The sequence below is a fragment of the Monodelphis domestica genome, chromosome 2 (genome assembly GCF_027887165.1).
Source record: "Monodelphis domestica isolate mMonDom1 chromosome 2, mMonDom1.pri, whole genome shotgun sequence".
Classification (NCBI taxonomy): Eukaryota; Metazoa; Chordata; class Mammalia; order Didelphimorphia; family Didelphidae; genus Monodelphis; species Monodelphis domestica.
The window spans coordinates 157183278-157203263 of NC_077228.1; the positions used below are offsets into that span (position 1 = coordinate 157183278).

Genomic DNA, 19986 nt, shown 5'->3' on the forward strand with positions numbered 1-19986 from the left:
CACTGCAAGCCTTAGTCTCGGTCTCTCTCTCTTTTTTAAAAGCTTACCTTCCATCTTAGAATCAATACTATGTATTGATTCCAAGGCAGAAAAGCAGTAAGAGATAGGCAATAGGGATTAAGTGACTTGCCTAGGGTCACACAGCTAGGAAGACTCTGTGGGTAGATTTAAACCCAGGACCTACTGTCTCTAGGTCTGGCCCTCAATCTACTAAGTCACCTAGCTGCCTCCTCTTTGTGAGTCTTTTAAATTGAGTCAACAAGTATTTATTATGTGTATACAATATGCCAGGCACTGTCTGAAACACTGAGAATGCAAAGAAAGGCAAAAACAGTTTCTGCCCTCAAAGAGCTGTCTAATGGGGGATACAACATGCAAAAAGCTATGTACAAACAAAATACCAACATGAAAAATTGTAGACAATCTCAGAGAAAGGTACTGGGGCCCATAAAAGTCTTCTTGTAGAAAGGGGGATTCTAGTTGAGACTAGGAGGAAGGCAGAGAAGGTGGGCAGCAGAGATAAGGAAAAAGAACAAGGAAGCCAGTGTTCCTGGTTTGTATCTTATGCAAGGGCATATGAAATGCAAAAGTGAAAAAGCATGAAAAGGTCCAGTTATGGAAGGGTTTAAAAACTTTTTTGACATTTCATGAGTACCAATCTAACACTCTTTCTCTATTCAATATAGTTTGCCTCCTTTTCTGATTGTACGGTCCCTCATGATGTCTTTTTTTTTGTCACTTCCTGCACACAATTATTGCTGATAATAATAATTCAGGCTACTTATAACAAAGGGCATCTTTCCATTGTTCTTCAAAGACAAGAGCATTTTAGAACTCACATCCATGCAGTATCAGTAAAACATTGGGATGAAAAAGATGAACTTCTGCATCAGGAAGCAGCTCATAATCTTTGAAAACACTAGGAAATTTCTCAAGTGCAATGCAATACCCTCTTCCTCTCAGGACTTGGAAGTCAGGAAGCCTTGCCTCAGATTTTTTATTTTTAAACCCAAACCTTCTGTCTTAGGAGCAATAATATGGGTTAGTTCTCAAGTGGAAGAGTGGTAAAGGGCCAGGCAATGGGGGTTAAGTTACTTGCTCAAGGTCATACAGTGAGGAAGGGTTTGAGGTCCCATTGGAACCTAGGACCTTCCATCTCTGGGCCTGGTCAGTACAATTCAGTACAACTCCTGGTTAGGGTTGGGATTCTTTATATTTCTAGTCACTGTGTTTGCTTGGATCTATTTCCTTAAATCTGCGACACTTCATAGAAGTCTTTCCTCGATTCTCTGAATTCCTCTTCTTTATTCTTCATGAGAATAATTCTCCATTATGCTTGTATATTATAATTTATTTCAGTCATTTTCAAATTGACATATCTTCATTATTTTTAGTACCACAGAGAACACTATGAATATCTATCTAGTGACTATCTAATCTATCTCTATTGTCCATCCATCTTCTTATCTATCTCTATCTATCCTTTCTTATCTTTTCAGTCTTATTCCATTTTAAACTCTTATTTGTACTTTATAATCCAGTAATACTGGCCTAAGATCAGCTATGTAACACAATAGATAAAGTGCCAGGTTTGGAGTCAGGAAAACTTGAGTGAAATCCTTAGACACAAACTAGCTGTGTGACCCTGGGCAAGTCACTTAACACTATTTTCCTCAGTTTCTTTATCTATAAAATGAGCTGAGGATGGAAATGGCAAACCACTCTAGTATTTTTGCTAAAAAAAAAAGAAAGAAAAAGAAAAAGAAAATCCCAGAATCACAAAGTGTAAGACATGACTGAAACAACTTAACAACAACAAATACTGGCCTACTTGGTCTCCTTCCTTATCTGTGCCTCTAATCTTCCCTGGGTTCCTTCAAGTTTCAGCTAAAATCTCATCTTCTACAAGAAGGCTTTTCTGAGAGCAGCTGGGTGATTCAGTGGATTGAGAGTCAAGCCTAGAAACTGGAGGTCCTGTGTTCAAATCTGACTTTGGATACTTCCCAACTATGTGACCCTGGACAAGTCACTTAATCCCCATTGCCTAGCCCTTACTGTTCTTCTAACTTAGAACCAATATACAGTAAAGGTTTAACAAAAGAAAAAGAAAAATGCTTGATTCCTAACTTTTTCCCACTATAACACATGATTTCTTAGTTCTTCTACACAATGGAGGTTGGTCCATAAGCAATGTGACAAAAAAGATAAAAATTTCTGAGGCAGTTTATCCTTTTGAATGTCCAAATCTCTCTGTTACCAATGGGGAAGCAAGTGGAAAGTAGTCCTGGAAAGTAAGCCCTGGGGCTCCAAAACAGCTAATCCTCCACATCCTATCAGACCCTCATGATGTCACTGGTCCTCTTTGAAAATGAAGGATGAACATCCACAATCAGCAAAGGTGATGCAGAGGGGCTGGCACATCTCCCCCTCTCAGGGCAAGTCACTGATTAGCACAGGCCTTTTCTTCAGAAGGAACACTGATATCGATAGAGAGAAAATGGAATTGAAGCCAGCAGCCACTTGTCTCCCAGACATGCACAAAAGACATCCACCTCACCAGCAGGTTTTATCTTTCTGGGTGCAAGCCAGTCTCAATCAGCATGACTCTTATCAAGGATGTGTTGGACACATTTTTCTGCCTCCATCTCAAGATTCTATGAATAATTATGGAGCCTTGTGAATTTCCTATGGCACTATTGGAAGCCAAATGGAACTCTATTTTGGCATGTCAAAGTGACAGTTTTGAAAGCAGCCAATTCAGGAGGTATGTAACACTCTGAAAGTATATATGTATGTGTGTGTGTGTGTGTGTGTGTGTGTGTGTGTGTGTGTGTGTATTTTTTAAAGAAAAAGAACAAAACCCAATAACCCTCCCTGCAATTCTCAAGAATCCTCACCCAAATTAAATCACGCCTACATTATTCAAACACTGCTAGGAAAAGAGACATTTGGACACATGTGAAAATTCCATTTTCCAACCAAATGGAAATGCTCACTTTGAAAATTTTACTTCCTTAAGACTTCACATCTTGCCAAAAAAAAAAAATAGGAAACACACTTGTCTGTAGAAACTCAGGGGATAAGGAATTGAGGTTACTGACTTACTGACCTTAAGAGAAACTGCATTTTCTGATAAAAGGTGATAGAATGGAATCTCACAATATGGGCAATACAGTGGAAAGAGAACTGACTCAAGTTCATAGGACCTAGGTTCAAATCTTATCTGAGAAAATTTACTATCTATATAACTGAGTATAAGTGATTTAATCTCCCTGGGTCTTAGTTTCCTTATTTGTAAATTTAGGAGGTTAAATAAGATGGCCTCAGAAGCTTCATCCAAGCTTAACTTTATGATCTGATGACTATATAAAGTAGTATTTAGTGAAATGGCTTTATCTTGAACCATTTTGGAATTAGTTACAATAATGTCAAAGAATTCCAGAATTTCAGAATTGGGAGAGACTTCAGTAGCACCTAGTCCAATCCATTTCTGAGAAAGAATGTCCTTTACAACATCTCACAAGTAGTGTTCCGGCCTTTCTTTAAAGACTTCCAATCAGAGGGAACACACTACCTTTCCATTTCACTTTTAGGTAAAGTTAATATTAATAAATAATAATAATAATATTTAACTATATAAATGCTATATATTATTAAGTCATTCCTTATATCAAGTACCTCCAAGTTTGCTCCTCAGAAATCAAAGAAAACAAACCAATTCACTTTCCATAAGACAGCCCTTTAAATATTTAAAGAAGCTATTACGCCCCCACCCTTGTCTATTCTTCTCAATACCAAAAGCAGTCTTATATATATGGTGCTTTAATATATGAAGTAGTCCCAAAACATGCCATTCACAGATGGCTGTAATGAGGTTCCAATGGAACCATAAATGCCAGCAGCATACAAGCTCATTATCAATGGGTTTTGCTTTTTTCCCTCTTCAGAAAGTGATGATTTCTCATGTTGATTTAGAAGCAGATATTGTATGCCTTTCAAACCTGCAACACCTGGTCTTTTGTTTTTCCTATTTAATACAGATAATAATTGCTGACATTTCTACAGCTCGTTAATGTTATCACATTAAAGACTTAAAACAATCCTGTAAGGGAGGAACCAGAGATATTTCTCTGATCATTGTAAAAAGAGAAGGGGAAGGTAGAAATGCAGAGGTAGAAAGAGACAGAGGATGAGGGAGAAAGGGAGAGAAGAAACAGGAGAGAAAGGAGAACAAAAGACGATAGTGAAAGGGAAAAGAGAGAGAGAGAGAGAGAGAGAGAAGACACAGAGAAACCCAGAGACAGATAGGGCCAAGACCTTTAGAAGTCATCTAGTCCAATCCCATCATTTGACAGATAATGAATTAAGGCTGCATTGGCAAAGCCATGGAACCTGTACACAGTCAAGGCACTGGGGAGCTGCTTCAATTCTCCCTCTTCCCAGTGCCGGAGGACATTTTCTTGCATGCCCTACCCCCCTCTTTTCAGTCACCCAAAGCAAGCATTTTCTCCTTCAGCTTTCTCGGGCACACAGAGAGCTTGATTATACCCTCTGGACACTGGAACTGGCAACTCTGAACTATGGCCTAGAAAAGCTACATAATTTCCTCAAGGTCAGGAAAGGAATTAAATGTCAGAGCCAAGCAGGACACAAGTCCCAAGTCGCCAGCTTCTCCAATAATCTTCCCAATCTACTTTACTTTCTCCAGTCCTGCTACAATACTTCTCTCCACACTGCAGGCCAAGGGGAAAGCTCTGCAATAGAATGGTCCCTTATGTTTAAAATAAGGCATATTTTTTGAACCAGGTTAATCTGGGAATTTTTACTTGCTTATACATATTTGTTGTGAGGGGCTTGTTCCCTTCCCTCTCCCAACAAGGGAGAAGTAAGATAAGAGAAAGAGGAAAATAAAGAAAATAATTTAACTTTTTAAAAAGATGAAGCTCTTACATAATTTTTAAAGCCTGGATGAGAGTCTTCTAACCATAATCACCATACAAGCAAACAAGTCTTGTATTCAACTTTAGTTATTAGTTAAATATGTTACACTATGATTAAATATTTATATATATTTACATGGAACATTAAGATTTCAAAATACTTTTGCAGTCCAGTGGCACATCAATTTAGTGTCACCAAGGGATAAAAATACAAGCTGGAAGAAGACATAAAATAGTTCAGATTTTCAAACTCACTTCTCAGCCTAACATTCACCTTGTCATGCATTTTCTGGGTTGTAGGAGGTTGGGGGTTCTTCTATACAGATGGAACCCTTTTCTAATTTTATAGCCTCATCATAAGGATCCCCTCTTGCCCCTGGCTTTCAATGTCCACAGGATCCCCTTGATACCTAACTGGTTTTTAGACCCTAAGTAGGTATGGAGGGAGGTTCCAATCTATTAAGATGAATTTTAGATTTCTAGAGGCCTTTAGGGTATTCTTTATCAAATGTGACATGTCTTAAAACGAAAATACTATCCCTGATGTCTAGATTTCAGGAGCCATCTTGAATTAATGGGGAATGTCTATGGTAACTGACAGCCCAGCTCCTTCCCCTTTGTTCTAGGGAACATGGGAATTAATCAGAAAATCTGAATAATGGCGCCTGTTTAAAGAAAGGTGGCATCATTCCCATTCCCTATAAGCATGGAGGGCATGGAATCATATGACTTCACTTCAAAAGAATGTAAAAAAAAAACAAAAATGTCAGCTCTGTCAGTTTCCTCAGTGGGAATTCAAGAAATAACAAATCCAAGAACCACAGTCATAGGAACATAGAAGCTGAAGGTACTGATGCTACCCTCTCCCCGTAATTTTACAAATGAGAAAACTAAGGACCATAAAGGTGAAATGACTTGCCTACAGTCAAATGGCTGTAAATGTCAGGGCTAGGATATGAAAAAAAATGGCCTCTGATCCCAAATCCATTGATTTGCTGGAGTTTTCTCCTTACTTACCAAGCTGCCGCTCATTAAAGATGAGCAGTCAGAGCTCTGAATATTCTGTTAAGAAACTATTTTGGGGACAGCTGGGTGGCTCAGTGGACTGAAAGCCAGGTTCAAATCTGGCCTTAGACACTTCCTAGCTGTATGACCCTGGGCAAGTCACTTAACATCCATTGCTTAGCCTTTTCTGCTCTTCTGCTTTCGAACCAACACATAGTGTTGATTCTAAGATGGGAAATAAGGTTTAAAAAAAAAACTTTCTCAGTAATTCTGAATTAACTTTTAAAAATCCATTAATTTTTTAATTACAGAGTGATTAATGCATTATACCCAAGAAAATCCAATAAGATATGACAATTTTATTACCCTTTCTCCCATTACTCAGTGATTAAGGTATCTAGGATCCTGGCTTACCCAATATGAAAATACATATATAGAGTTTATTATTATATAAGAATATATTATAATCCATTTTCAGAAAAGTAACTATTTGCAAAGAAATGAATAGGTCCTCCCTGGGCTACAGAACTTATACATTTGAGACAGCTAGCTAGCAACAACAGATAGAACATTGGACTTGGAATCAGAAGTCCTAAGCTCAAATTTAGCCTCAGACATTTATTAAGCTATGGGACTTTCAATAAGTCTCTTAACCTCAGTTTGCCTTAATTTCTCCATCTAAAAAATGAAGATAGAGAACCTACATCCCAATGTTGTTATGAGGAGCAGATAATATTTATAAATTGCTATGCAATCCTTAAAGCACCATATAAGTAATAGCTATTATTACTATTTGAGTGTACTTTTTTTGCAAAGGGGAAGAAAAGATCTGCCCACTAATTCCTACTGTATTTCTGTCTCAAATTTTTTCATGTGAATGTTAAGGGAGAATTGCCAAAAAGAAGAAAAAAAAAACCCTTGATTTGAGAATTGTTTTGATAAATTTTCAAATTTTTGATAAGACATTGGTATTTTGCTGTTACAAATTTGTTTGATTCTTTTTTGTAAAGTGGTTAGGGCAGAAATGGCAAACTGTGGGATTCAAAACTGATTTAAGTCCTATCTCTGACATATGTTGGCTATGTGCCACTGGACAAGTCATTTTAACCTCTTAATATCCAAGGTATCTCTCTAAAAGAAAAAATCACAAATACTGCTTTGGTAAAGTAACTTTTCTTAGTGATAATTATATAAGGCAAAGAAATCATAGGTTTGGTGAAAAAAACAATTTTTTTTTAAATAGCAGTATCAAATTCAACAATAAAACCAATTTCCTTCAAGAACTTTTTTAGGAGTTCATTTGGGTTTAAGTATTGGAAAGGTCATAAAAATGTATTTGTAAATGGATAAAGCTGATGAGAAATTGTTTGTACTTGTTTGCAAACACTCTAATTCCAGCATAATTTAACAATAATTTTTAAAAATCTTTTCAAGGAAGGACTGCCTATCTTCTTTATGATCTTACAATGTCTACAAATTTTGTCCACCCTGGACCAAATCATGAAGCAGGTGAAATTCATCTTATGTATGCCCAGACTTCCTTCCTAAAATATTTTCCCTTCTTCTTGGACTATTTCCTCCCAAATTCTAAGTAGCATTTCTCTGTTCCCATCCAATGCAAAAATCAACACACCCACTAAAGGAAAGATTATGAAAAAAATTAACTCATAGTAATCTGTAAATAACTGAAAAAATAGGGTTATTTTTCCCAGAGATATTTGCATATCATATGAAAAAAATTAACTCATAGTAATCTGTAAATAACTGAAAAAATAGGGTTATTTTTCCCAGAGATATTTGCATATCAAGGAGCATACAGAAGCCTTTAAGAAAATAATGAATCTCTAATGAAATTTCAGAGATTAGAAATATAGTAGCAGAAAGATCTCATTTTAACAGATGGTATCACATATAATATGATCCTAAAGAATGAAACTTGAAAAGGAGTCATAAATAATAATTCTTATATCTGGTTGGACCAAATTCAGTGGAGCTCCCGAAAGAAAGGGTAGCTTGGAAAGATAGTGCCATGTTGCAAAGGATGGCATGGGAAGGCAGGAAATGCCCTGACCCTTAGAGAGAGTCTAGCCAAGAACCCTACAATATATTCACCTATGTACCCCTGAAGGAGGGAAAGGTTCCCAGAGGCTGGGAGACCCAGGAGAGGGGTGCTGGGGAAAATAAGCCTGAGGGAAGAAGGGTGATCATATGACAAGGCTAGCTTAGGACTTCAAAGTATAGGAAAAATGGTATATATAAAAGCAGAAGCATTGCTTTAGGAGAAAACACACTCCCTCTCCCACCAGATATCAGTAACCTGGGGAAAATCCCAAATCAATTCACTCTGGTTATGGTTCAGCCTAGAAGAGAGCATGATAGTGAAATTCCACTGCATTGTCCTAGTCTGCTTCACTGCTAACATTTTTCTACTAAAGGGCAGTGGCCGCTTTTGCTTTTGATGCCTACATATTGATTAAAGGATAAGCTAAAATAAGAAGGAAATATAATACTCCCTTTGTGGTCAATTCCTATCCTTTGTAAAAATTAAATGATTGTCTACACTTTCCAATAAACTTTATAAGATATATATCTGGGGTACACCTTCAGAGGTATGTACCCACTGGAAGCTGATTTCTCTTAAATTTGTCTCAAGCTCAATGGTCTGGAAAAATACAAGTACTGTTACTAGGTCAAATATTAAGAAAATAGGTTTCTCTATACAAGAATTCTCTTCTACTTTCTCTCCTACTTCCCAAGTTGCTTCTCAACTCTTTGGTAGCATCTATTTCAGAGTTAAAAGCAATTTCTACTCTCAAAACAAATGTTCTTGTTTTCTGGAAAACCTTGGTCTGACCAAAATAGACATGTAAAATGTTGTAATATGTCACTAAGTGGTTTCATTCTAGAATTGTGTCTCTTTATGATTATTTATATTGTTCCCCTAATGCTGAAGTATCCTAGCATCCTTGAAATAAATTCAACTTGGTCACAGTAGATAATTTTTGGAGGTATCTTGCTGTTGTCATTATACTAATATTATATTTAAAATTTCTGAGTCAATATTCATTAATGAACATTGTCTATGGTTCTGTGTAGTTCTGTGTACTTGATTTATTCTTCCCTGGCTTAGGCAGTGTTCTATTTGTCTAATTAAAGGAGTCTGGTAGAATGTATTCATTCTCCATTTTGGAGAATAATTTGTATAGTATAGTACTCCTTAAATGTTTGGCATACTTCACCTGTAAAAATGGTGTCTGCCTGGACAAGTTTCCATCCCCACCCTCCTGCTTTGGTAGACCCTTTAAAGCTAGTTTAATTTCATTTTTTCTGAATCTGGATTATTGATGATGTCTATTTTATGTTTTCTTAATTTGATGCTTAACATGATTATAAATAGTCTTCCATTTGTTTTAAATTCTCAAAGTTGCTATTAGGTAATGGAATCATAGCGTAGTAAAGGAAGCATAGTACAGGGATTAGAGACCTAGGTTCAGGATAATGAAGACTCACACACCTGACAAATACTCACAATATGATCCTGGGCCTTTTGGTGGTCCAAAGAATGATCTTAAGATTCAGGTTTGCAGGTAGGATGCTGACCTGCATAAGGAGTTTCCTTACAAAGAATTATTTATGCCACTGAAATCACAAGCCTAATACAAAAAATAATTGTCTCTAGAATATTCAGATATTTCTTCTCTGATGTACTCTCAACTTATTGATTTTTATTTGACAATCTGATTTTCCTCCTCCTTTCTTTAGATTAGATTAGTAAAGGTTTATTGATTTTGTTAGTCTTTCCAAAGAAATAGATTTTAGTTTTGTTGACCAATTCTATAGTATTTTTCTACTCCTACCTCTCAACGTGTTTATTTTTTATCTTATTTTCAAGAATGTCTCTTTCAGCAGTGTGGTTGGTGGATTAACCAGATTCTAGAAGACCTGAGTTCCAGTTCCTGCCTATGATACGGTCGACTTTTGTGATTTGGAATAAATCACCTAACCTCCCTGGGCTTTGGTTACCACCTATGTAAAATGAGAGAGAGGTACTAGATGACCTCTCATTTCTTCTCTAATTCTAGACATGTGATTCTATCTTTTGGGGTTATTTTGGGATTACTTACAGATTTTCTAATTTTCTAAATTGTATATTCAGTTTCATTAGTCCTCCTTTTTTCTATTTTGTTAATAATAGTTTCCTTCCATAGAACTACAAGTAAATATTCTTCAATCTTCACAATGCTATCACACATTGCCATACTATTAGTTAGCATTGATATAGCACTCTAAGACTTGCAAAGCCCTGTACCTGTGGTTTTATTTGATCCTCACAAACCTGTTCGGGTAGGAGGTGTTATTCCCATTTTATAAATGAGAAAACTGAGGTTGAAAGGGTAGCGGCTTGCCAAGTGTCATACAGCTGTGTCTGAGATAGAATTGGAACTCAGTTCTTACTAAATCCAACACTCTTACCTATTACTCACATAAATTATTACCTTTACTAACATACTCTATTACTACTTTGCCTTTGTGAGGTCAATCATTTACATCACCATATCTGAGGTTAATATTCCACCCTTGTTCAGTTGTGACTGACTCTTCATGGTCCTTTTTAGGGTTTTCTTTTCTTTCCTGTTTTTAAACCTTTACCTTCTATCTTAGAATCAATTCTAAGTATTGGTTCCAAGAAAGAAGAGCAGTAAGTGCTAGGCAATGAGAGTTAAGTGAACTGCCCAAGGGTCACACAGCTAACAAGTATCTGAGGCCAAATTTGAACCCAGGACCCCCCACTTCAAGCCTGACTCCATCCACTGAGCTACCTGGCTATCCTTTTAGGGCTGCAAGTTATAAAATAGGATACTCTGTATCTTCTTTATGGCTCTGGTGGAGTGATTTGCCATTTCCTTCTCCAGTTTATTTTATAGATGAAGAAACCGAGGCAAATACAGTTAACTGTCTTGAGCCTAGGGTCACACAGCTAGTATATGAGGCTGGATCTGAACTTGGGTTTTCTTGACTGCAGGCCTGGTGCTCTAACCACCTATTTTCCTTATATTATATCCCTACAATCTGGGAATTCAGCCCACATCTTCCAACTTTAAATCTAGTTCTCTTTCCACTATCCAAATTGACTCATAGAAAAAATATAACCTGCAGTTATCTCCCTATATTAATGGATAAGAAGACATATATTAAGAAATTATTTGATTTAAAATCTCAAATGCCTGTTTTATGATAACCATATTAAAAGTTTCAATGCCATCAGAAATGGTAACATTTTTCTGAAATCTGACTTGAAATATAAAATTTTCCAAGACCCACTCTACATTTTCTGTATATCAATGGGTTAAGAAAAACGTTGGCTTGCAGCAAAAGAAATGCCTTCTTCCCTCTTCACCTCACCTTCCAACTCTGCCCCAAATATTCTACTCAAAGCCAGAGTTGAAGACTTTCATTGTATCACATATTCTGTGATAATGGACCTTGTTATGGTAAGCCTCTAGTGTCTGAGTAATTAAGAAATCTTTAACACTGGATAACTCACATGGCATATTCCAGTTTAAATGTCCTTTCTGCAAATCTAATGCTCAGGTCTTCAATTTGCTTAGCTAAATTGGCAACATTCAAAATTCTACTCTTTCTATTTCCCCATCTTGTTTTTCTTCCCATCTTTTCTTGAAGCCCCAATCAAATTCACTTTCTCCTACTTAAAAGTGAACAGAATCCAGATGACTCACAAGTCATACATGGAGGCACAGAATTAAGACTTTTATATCTGGAGCCTTTATCCCCCTGATGCTGTGAGAGCCTGTGTTTAATAATCAAGATGGAAGTGGATAGGAGAACTTCTGGTTTGTTTCCTAAATGATTCAAGTTCTTTACTTAGATAAAAAATTGATTTCCTATGCAATCATACAGGCAAATATAAAAAGTTTATAAGGTCACTTTTCTATTAGGCTATGTATACAGTGTGCATGTTAAGCAAAGTAAATAAAAATCAATATGCTTCTCTACTTGTTCTAAGGACACACATCCAATTTGCCAACAAGTCTGTCGTAACTTGAAATGTCTTAGGCTCACAAAATCATAGATTTAGAACAAAAAGTTCTCTTGGATATCAACTATTCCAAAATCCTCCATTAGAGATGAGGAAAGTGAAATCTGGAGATAGAGTGACTTGTCCAGGGTCATAAAACAAATACAAAGCTAAGATTTAAAATCTTATCTTTGATCATAAAAAAGTATTCTTCCTACTATATCATATTCATTTGCATTTCTTTTTTGGTTTTCCTTTTTTTCTTCTCTCTGACCATGGACCTTATGGATGTTGGGGTGGTATGTGTGTGTGTGTGTGTAGGATTCTAGCCAGAAAAGGACAACTTGAGATATGAATTTAACCTTTGTCACTCCTAAGCTCTAGATTTCCATTCATGCATGAAATCAAATGCCTTTCTATTAAAAAACTAATTCTTGACTTTCCATGCCTCTGTTGAATCTATTCATTACAGTTGGATGGTAACTCTTCTGCTAAATAGTATCCAGTGAAACTTGAAAGGGAGGTCCAGGATAAGTTGTATAGGGTTTTATTTATTTATTTGTTTGTTTTTATTAAACCCTTACCTTCTTAGAATCTTAGAATCAATACTGTATATTGGTTGGAAGGCATAACAGAGGATAAGGACTAGGCAGTAGGGGTTGCAGGGGTCATACAGCTAGGAAATGTGTGAGGCTATATTTGAACCCAAGACCTCATGTCTCCAGGCCTGACTCTCTCTCCACTGAGGCATCCTGATGCCCCCAGTCATTTCTAATGCTTCCTTATCTCCTCCCCATAATATCCAATGGGTTAGGAAGGCTTGTCAGTATTACATGCACTCTATATCTTTTATCTCTCCTCCCTATGCACTAATGAGGCTATCACCACTATTCAGAGCCTGAACATTTCTCTCCTGGAGGCCTCATGGTTCCACTGTTCTCCTCTTGTTTGACTCCTTTCCAGCCAGACCATCCTTGACAGAAATGACAACCACAACCACTTTCCAGTGACTATATCTCACCAGATCCCCTGCTCAAGGTTATGAGATAAATTACAAATTCTCTAAGTGGCCTCTGATGTTGTCCAACCTACCTCAGCAGCAAGAGGCACCTTTTCACAGTAATCACAGAGTCAAAACTGGAATAGCCTAATTGTTCTTTCCTCCAATTCTTCCCCCTCCACAGAATCTCTGAGACAAATGACAAACAACAAAAACCCACAGCCCTCCCCCGTGTCCCATTTTTTAATGAAGCCCATGCCTTCTGTATTAGAATCATTTCTGAGACAGAAGAGAAGCAATGGTTAGGCAATTGGGTTAAGTGACTTGCCTGGGGTTAAGTAGCTAGGGAGTGTCTGAGGTCATATTTGAACCCAGGACCTCCTGACTCTAATCCTGGTACTATCTAGCTACCCCACCCATTCCCTTTTTCAATACACAAGTCTAATCAAGATACTCTTCTGCTCAAAAAACTCAAATGTCTCCCTATTGCTTATAAAAAAAAAAAATTCTGTATTCAGATTTTTGATATCCTCCAAAAGTGGCTTCCACCTATCTTTCTAGCAAAAGGCAAACTGTCATAATAACAGGAGGAAGGAAATCTTATTTTTAAAATCTTAGTTCAAGTCCTGAATGTGCCACTTACTAGTTTTGTGATAATTAACAAGTCCCTTCACCAATCTGGGTCTGTTTCCTTAACTGTAAAAGTAGGGCTAGAGAACCTCCAAGTTCCCTTCTAGCTCTCAACTCAACAAGGTTAAATAACCTGTTTTAAAGTGGAAAGAAAAAACCCATTTGCATTTAAATGAAGGAAAATGAGTGGTTGACCTCTCTTGTGATTAAGTATGAGGGACATATTTAATAAAATACCTCAGCCTATGGCCTAGATGCCATAAAGTATAAAACTGGACTTTCATCAATTAGAAATAAACTTTTCTGTGTGACCCGGGCAAGTCGCTTCACCTGGTTGGCCTCAGTTTCCTCATCTGTAAAATGAGCAGGAGAAAGGAATGACAAACCACTCCAGTATATTTCTGGCAAGAAAACCACAAGTGAGGCCCCAGAGTCAGGCATGACACTGGTCAGAGGGTCAGCAGAGTGTCCCCTAATGGCAATGGTGTCTGGGAAGATGAGATGCTTTCCTTAAATACTCACATTTTTCAACACTGGGAGAGCTAACTGCTCAAAAGAAGGAAGATCAACCACATACTGGCCCACGCGGCATTCACGCAGTCCTGCAGGAGGCTCTGACCTAAATGGAAAGACAGTTTGTTGTAAGTCCCACCAGCTTCCTCCTGGGGGAGTTCGTGTTCCTTCCACCCACTGTCCTTGTTAGGAGGGACATATTTCATATTTACTTTTCATTCTTTCAGTGAGCATTCATTAGACTCCTTCTGTGTACCAGGCATGTCTTGGCATTGGGGAATATAAAGATTAAAAAATAAGATTAGATAAAAATTGGATCTTTACACTACAGCATTTGGAAACATTATTTCATTTGATTCTCAGTCCTGTGAAGTAGGTCCTAATACTGATCATACTTAATAGAAAAGGAAACTGAGGTTCTGGGACATTAAGTGACTTGTCCCAGGCCACACAGCTAATGCACATGCAAGGCAAAATTTAAACCCAGGTCTTCTCATTTCCAAGTCCAGTGCATTATCCCTTCCTCGTGTATCTAGAAGTAAATGTTAAAAAACAGTTGGAAGGAAAGTGGATAGAGCTGGGTCTAGAGTCAGTCTAGAAGTCCTGAGTTCCAATCCGACCTTACACTTACTAGTTGTAACCCTGAACAAGTTTACTCAGCCTCTGTTTTCCTCAGTTTCCTCAACTCCAAAATGGGTTTAATAGTAGTACCCACCTCACGAGGTTGCAGCAAGAATCAATTGAGATATCTGTAAAAACGCTTAGCACAGTGCCTGGCACATAGCAGGTGCTAATAAATGCTTGTTTCCTCCCTCCCATCTCCTATGTAAGGGTAGTTTTCCCCAGCAGAATGAAAGTTCCTATATGCAGGAGTTTTTGTCATAATTGGATTGCTATTCCCAGGACCTAGCAAATGGCTGGCATTCAGGAGATGTTTAATGAAGCCCAAAGTGATTTCATTTTCTCCCTCTGAACTAACAGAGTCCTGTGCTGGAAATTCTTCCAGGATTTTCACATTTTGCTTTAATTAGAATTATATATGGATTATCTGCAGGATAATACATATGACAGCTCTTCCTCGCCATATTTCCCACAGCACAGCATGATGTTTGCAAGTATTCAATAAATATTTGCAGAATTAAATTGATTTCAAACCTATTTCTGTGTTTTTATTTTCTCTGGGAAAATTGTTAAGGTCTGGGCCAAAACATCCAGATTCATTCACTCAGGTCCCAAAGCTCTACCCCTTTTAAACATTATATCCATATATAAGAGGGAGGGATATAGAAAAAGTTTTCAATGTGATGACTTTATAAGTTGCTCACAGAGCAATAAACTTCCATATCAGAATAGCAAGTCTCCCAAAGCAGTTTAAGTACATCAGAGAGGAAGAACCCCGACAAGTTGAAAATCAGTACCCAACTCTAGACAAAGGTCCCCTTGATCCAGACAAAGTGACCACATCAAATCCTACTCTTCGCCCGCCTTGTCTAACTTCTTCTGTATAAAATCCATCAACAGGCATGCCCAGGGATTTGAGAGCATCACTGGCTTTCTGGATTAGTGTGGTTTTTCCAACCCCTAAAAGAAAAAAAAAGGTACCCATTAATAAAGCCAGAACTTGCAAGCTCCAGAATGCTAACCACACTAAACAGTTTGCAAATACATCCTATGAATATTTATTAATTTTATTTTAATTCTAATTGCTCCAGGTGTGAACTTTTTTAATCTCAAGAAGGAACAAGAAGAATCAAAATCTGCTGTTTTAGGGTTTTCTTTTTACATTTTGGAGCATGAGTACTTTGTTGCACACAGTCCCACAACCCATTCTAGGTAACAAATGGGGCTTTGAAGTTAATCTCTCCCAGCAATTAAAATCCTATGGAACAAGCCTTTGTTTTCATCAGGTAGACAGAAGACTTGGTCATTTTTCCATCCAGGAAACAAAACCAAGTTGCTTAGGCCAAAGGCCTTAATCCACGTGGAGCAAGATTTGGACTTCGTGGCCATTAACAGAAGAAACACAGGAAAAAAAAATCTTTTCCCTCTGACTAAGGACCAGAAAACAGGGTTAGCTCCACACCTCTGTGTGTCTACCACAGAATCTTGCATAAGCAGATACTTAATGTTTGTTGAATTCCCAATGTAGGCAGACAAAGTGTCTCCAAAGCACTAATTTTCAGGTGAGTAGCTCCTTCTACGTGCCCTCTGGTGCCCTGTACACTAAGGATGAAAAACTCTAACCCCCACCCCAGTGTCCTTAAGGAATCCCTCTGGCCCATTCCTATAGAGGTGGAATGGAACAGGCTAGTTTAGATAACTAGCTGCTTTGCTAGTGGAAAAATGGGTACTAAGGATCACATTGTATCTTGGAAACATTTAAATTTTGTTTTCTTTAGACATCAAGATTTAATCCAATGGAATGACTCTAATCATTTTGGCCAAAGGTTCTGAGAAGCTACAAATAGCACACTAAACCAGGAGTTAGAAAACCTTATTTTTGATCTCATGCTTTTAGCTGTGTGACCTTGTTTAGGGGTTATCACTTAGAGAATGAACAAGTTGTGATAGATGGTTGTAATGGATTACTTCTGTGCCATAAGAAAAGATGAAAAAGATGAGTTCAGAAAAAGATTTATATGAGCTGATGCAAAGCAAAGTGAGCAGAACCAGAGAACATCATACACAGTAACAGAAATATTATACAATCAACAACTGTGAAGGACTAAACCATTTTCAGCAAAGCAAGTTTCCAAGATAACCACAAGGTTCGAATCAAGAACACATGTGATACCCAGTGGAATTGCGCACCAACTATGGGAGAGGTGGTGGGAGGGGGGAAGGGAAGAAAAGAAAATGATCTTTGTTTCCAATGAATAATGTTTGGAAATGACCAAATAAAATAATGTTAAAAATTAATTAATTAATTAATTAAAAAAAAAGATAACCACAAGGTACTCATGATGAAAATGCTATCCACAGCCAAAAAAGAAACCATTGGAGTCTGAGTGCAGAATAAAGCCTGCCATCTTCCACTATATTTCCTTCATGAGATTTTTATGTGTGTGATATGTCTTCTATCATGACATAAGCAATTATGGAAATATGCATTACATGAAAGTACTGCTATAACCCATATCAGACTATTTACTACCAGGGCAAGGGTGTTCTAAATTTTAAAATGTCAGAAAACAATTATCAAAAATTGTTTCTACACGTAACCAAAAAAATAATTTTAAAAAAGTTTGCTATTCCTTTCCTCTTTTGTTATAGTTTTCTTCTTTGTAAAACAAGGATAATAGTCTTTGCACCTTCTACTCAACTCACAGGGCAGAGCTCTTTGAACTTTTGAAATACTCTATACTTGCAAACTATTCTTATTTTGGACCTTTCTCTAATAATATCAATCAGGTGGCTGCCTAATCTGCAAAAATATAGGGTTGGCCCAAATTCCTAAAAAAATGTTTAAGGTTCCTTGAAAGTATTTATGATTGTGGCAGAACTATTTAATTTGTATATGTTTATGGTAGTGTAGAACCTTTCTGATTTCACCCAAATATCCAACAGGATCAGAGCTGCTAAAACAGGAAAAACAATGTTTATGGGTTTAAGTACCTCAAAGAACTAGAAAAAAAAAATGCTAGTAAAAAGACCATTTTAGGAATCAAAAACCCAAGCTTTAATTCTGGCTGTAACCCTAAATAACCCATCATTTGGGTCATCTCTCTTAAATACCTTTGCGCCTTACTTTTCCAATATAAATGGCTATACTACATAAGTGGGCAGTGTCAGAAAGATTCATCTTCCTGAATTCAAATCTTCACTTCAGATACTTAATAGTTGTTTGACTCTGGGCAAGTCATTTAATACTGCTTGCCTCAGTTTCCTAAACTTTAAAAACAAGCTACAGAAGGAAATAGCAAAACCACTCCAGTATCTTTGCCAAGAAAATTCCAAATAAGGTCATAAAGAATCAGACACTACAGAATAACATATTCTAAAGTATGTTTCTCAAATGGATGTCATTGGGACAAAATAACATACTATAAGTTAATGTGCTTTAGAATTTTTAATGGGTATAGAAAAAGTCTTCCTTCCAGCAAAATATAGTTCTTCTAATCTTAAGATCCCTAACTCTAGCTTGTTACCATAATATATCCACTAAGTGATTGGTTAGAGGGGCCTAAAGGTCAGTTTAGGAAATGAACCTAATATGACAACTTCTTCAAGGAAGAGACTATTTTTGTGTTTATATTTCAATAACCTTATATACCTTTGTAAAAACAGAAGTGCTTCCTTAATAAATGTCCACTGAAAGGAAATTAATTCTATGGGGAAATGCATATGGAACTTTAGAATATAATTTATTTGAAATCTGGAACACTGCCTATAAAATACATTTTTAAATGTTGATTGCTTTCCTCTGGGTTCCTTTTGAATCTTAACCTCCAAACTCAACTTTTGCTATAAAGGGCAGTGACAAATGTCATTTATATTAGAAAGAATTTTATCTAAAATAACACCAGAGGTCAGCACCTCTGATGGTCAATGGAAAGAGGAATAGTGAGTTGAAGTATAGTGTCTGACTCTTTATGACCCCTGTTGGGGTTTTCTCAGCAAAGATCCTAGAATGGTTTGCCATTTCCTCCTTCAGGCCATTTTACAGATGAGGAAAGTAGCCTGTAGCATATGATGACTAATGTCCCCATAAGTGGCACAAAGCATTATCAAGAACAGCTATCATAATAGATAGCCTAAATGGTACACCGGTCCCCAGAAAGTATTAAAAATATAAAACCTAAAAACTAGAGAACCAGCTTGAGCCTTGGGATGATGCTCTTTAGAGATTTACATAAAGATATATACAGGAAACACAGGACAAGATTACATGGAGAATTGGGAACTGCATCTGGGCAAGGATTAGTAAATAACACTAAGCTTGCTGATAACAATGAACCATTTTAATCCATTGGTGTTCATTTTTTAGGCCTACTGGGAAAACTGAGTAATAAAGAAAACAATTTCTTTGTATTAAATTATTTGAAATTATAGGGACCTCTACACCAATCATATATATATATATATATATATATATATGAAACTGAGGCCCAAGAGGAATGAAGTCACACAGCTGAGCCAGTATTCAAACCCAGGTCTTCTGGCTCAAAATCAATCAACAAGTATTTTTTTTTTAACATAGGGGATACAAAGAAAAAGCAAAATAGTTTCCCTGCACTAAAGAAGCATACAGTTAACAGAGGAGACAACTTAGGTTTCTTTCTTCTCTCTTTTATATGTGTGTGTACATATATGTGTATATATACATATATATACATATATATACAGAGAGATATTCATCTCTGTAGATATCTATCTATAACTATATAAATCTATATAAATTAATATCTCTATTATCTATCTATCCAGCTACCTATCTATCTAGGACAGCTAGGTGGAACAGTGGATAAGCGCATCAGGCCTGGAATCAGGAAAATCTGAGATCAAATCTAACTTCAGACAAGCTGTGTGCCCTTGACAAGTCACTTAACTTCTATTTGCCTCAGTTCCTCATAATAATATGGGGACCCACTGGAGAAGGAAATGGAAAGCCACTCTACTTCTTATGCTAAGTCCATAGGGTCATGAAAAGTTGGACATGACTAAACTATATGTACATATATACATATACACACATCTTTCTAACACCTACACCATGCAGACCATAGCTTCTCCCTATCATAGAATTAATTTTAAAACAGCAACTGGGCTTTGTTTTTGAGCCCTTTCCTTTCTTCTTAGAATCAATAATGAGTATTGGTTCCAAGATGGTAGAGTATAGTAAGAGCTAGGCAATGGGGGTA

General features: G+C 36.9%; 1 protein-coding gene across 1 annotated transcript in view; it reads right to left on the minus strand.

Moving 5' to 3' along the window:
- The window catches only part of NTPCR (nucleoside-triphosphatase, cancer-related), a 36045-nt gene that overhangs the window by 15187 nt on the left and 872 nt on the right, over positions 1 to 19986 (minus strand). Inside the window, exons 2-3 of the mRNA XM_001369064.4 lie at positions 15544 to 15706; positions 14135 to 14231 (exon numbers count right to left, since the gene is read on the minus strand). Coding sequence (XP_001369101.1) covers positions 14135 to 14231; positions 15544 to 15706 — 260 coding nt within the window. The remainder of the gene's footprint in view (positions 1 to 14134; positions 14232 to 15543; positions 15707 to 19986) is intronic.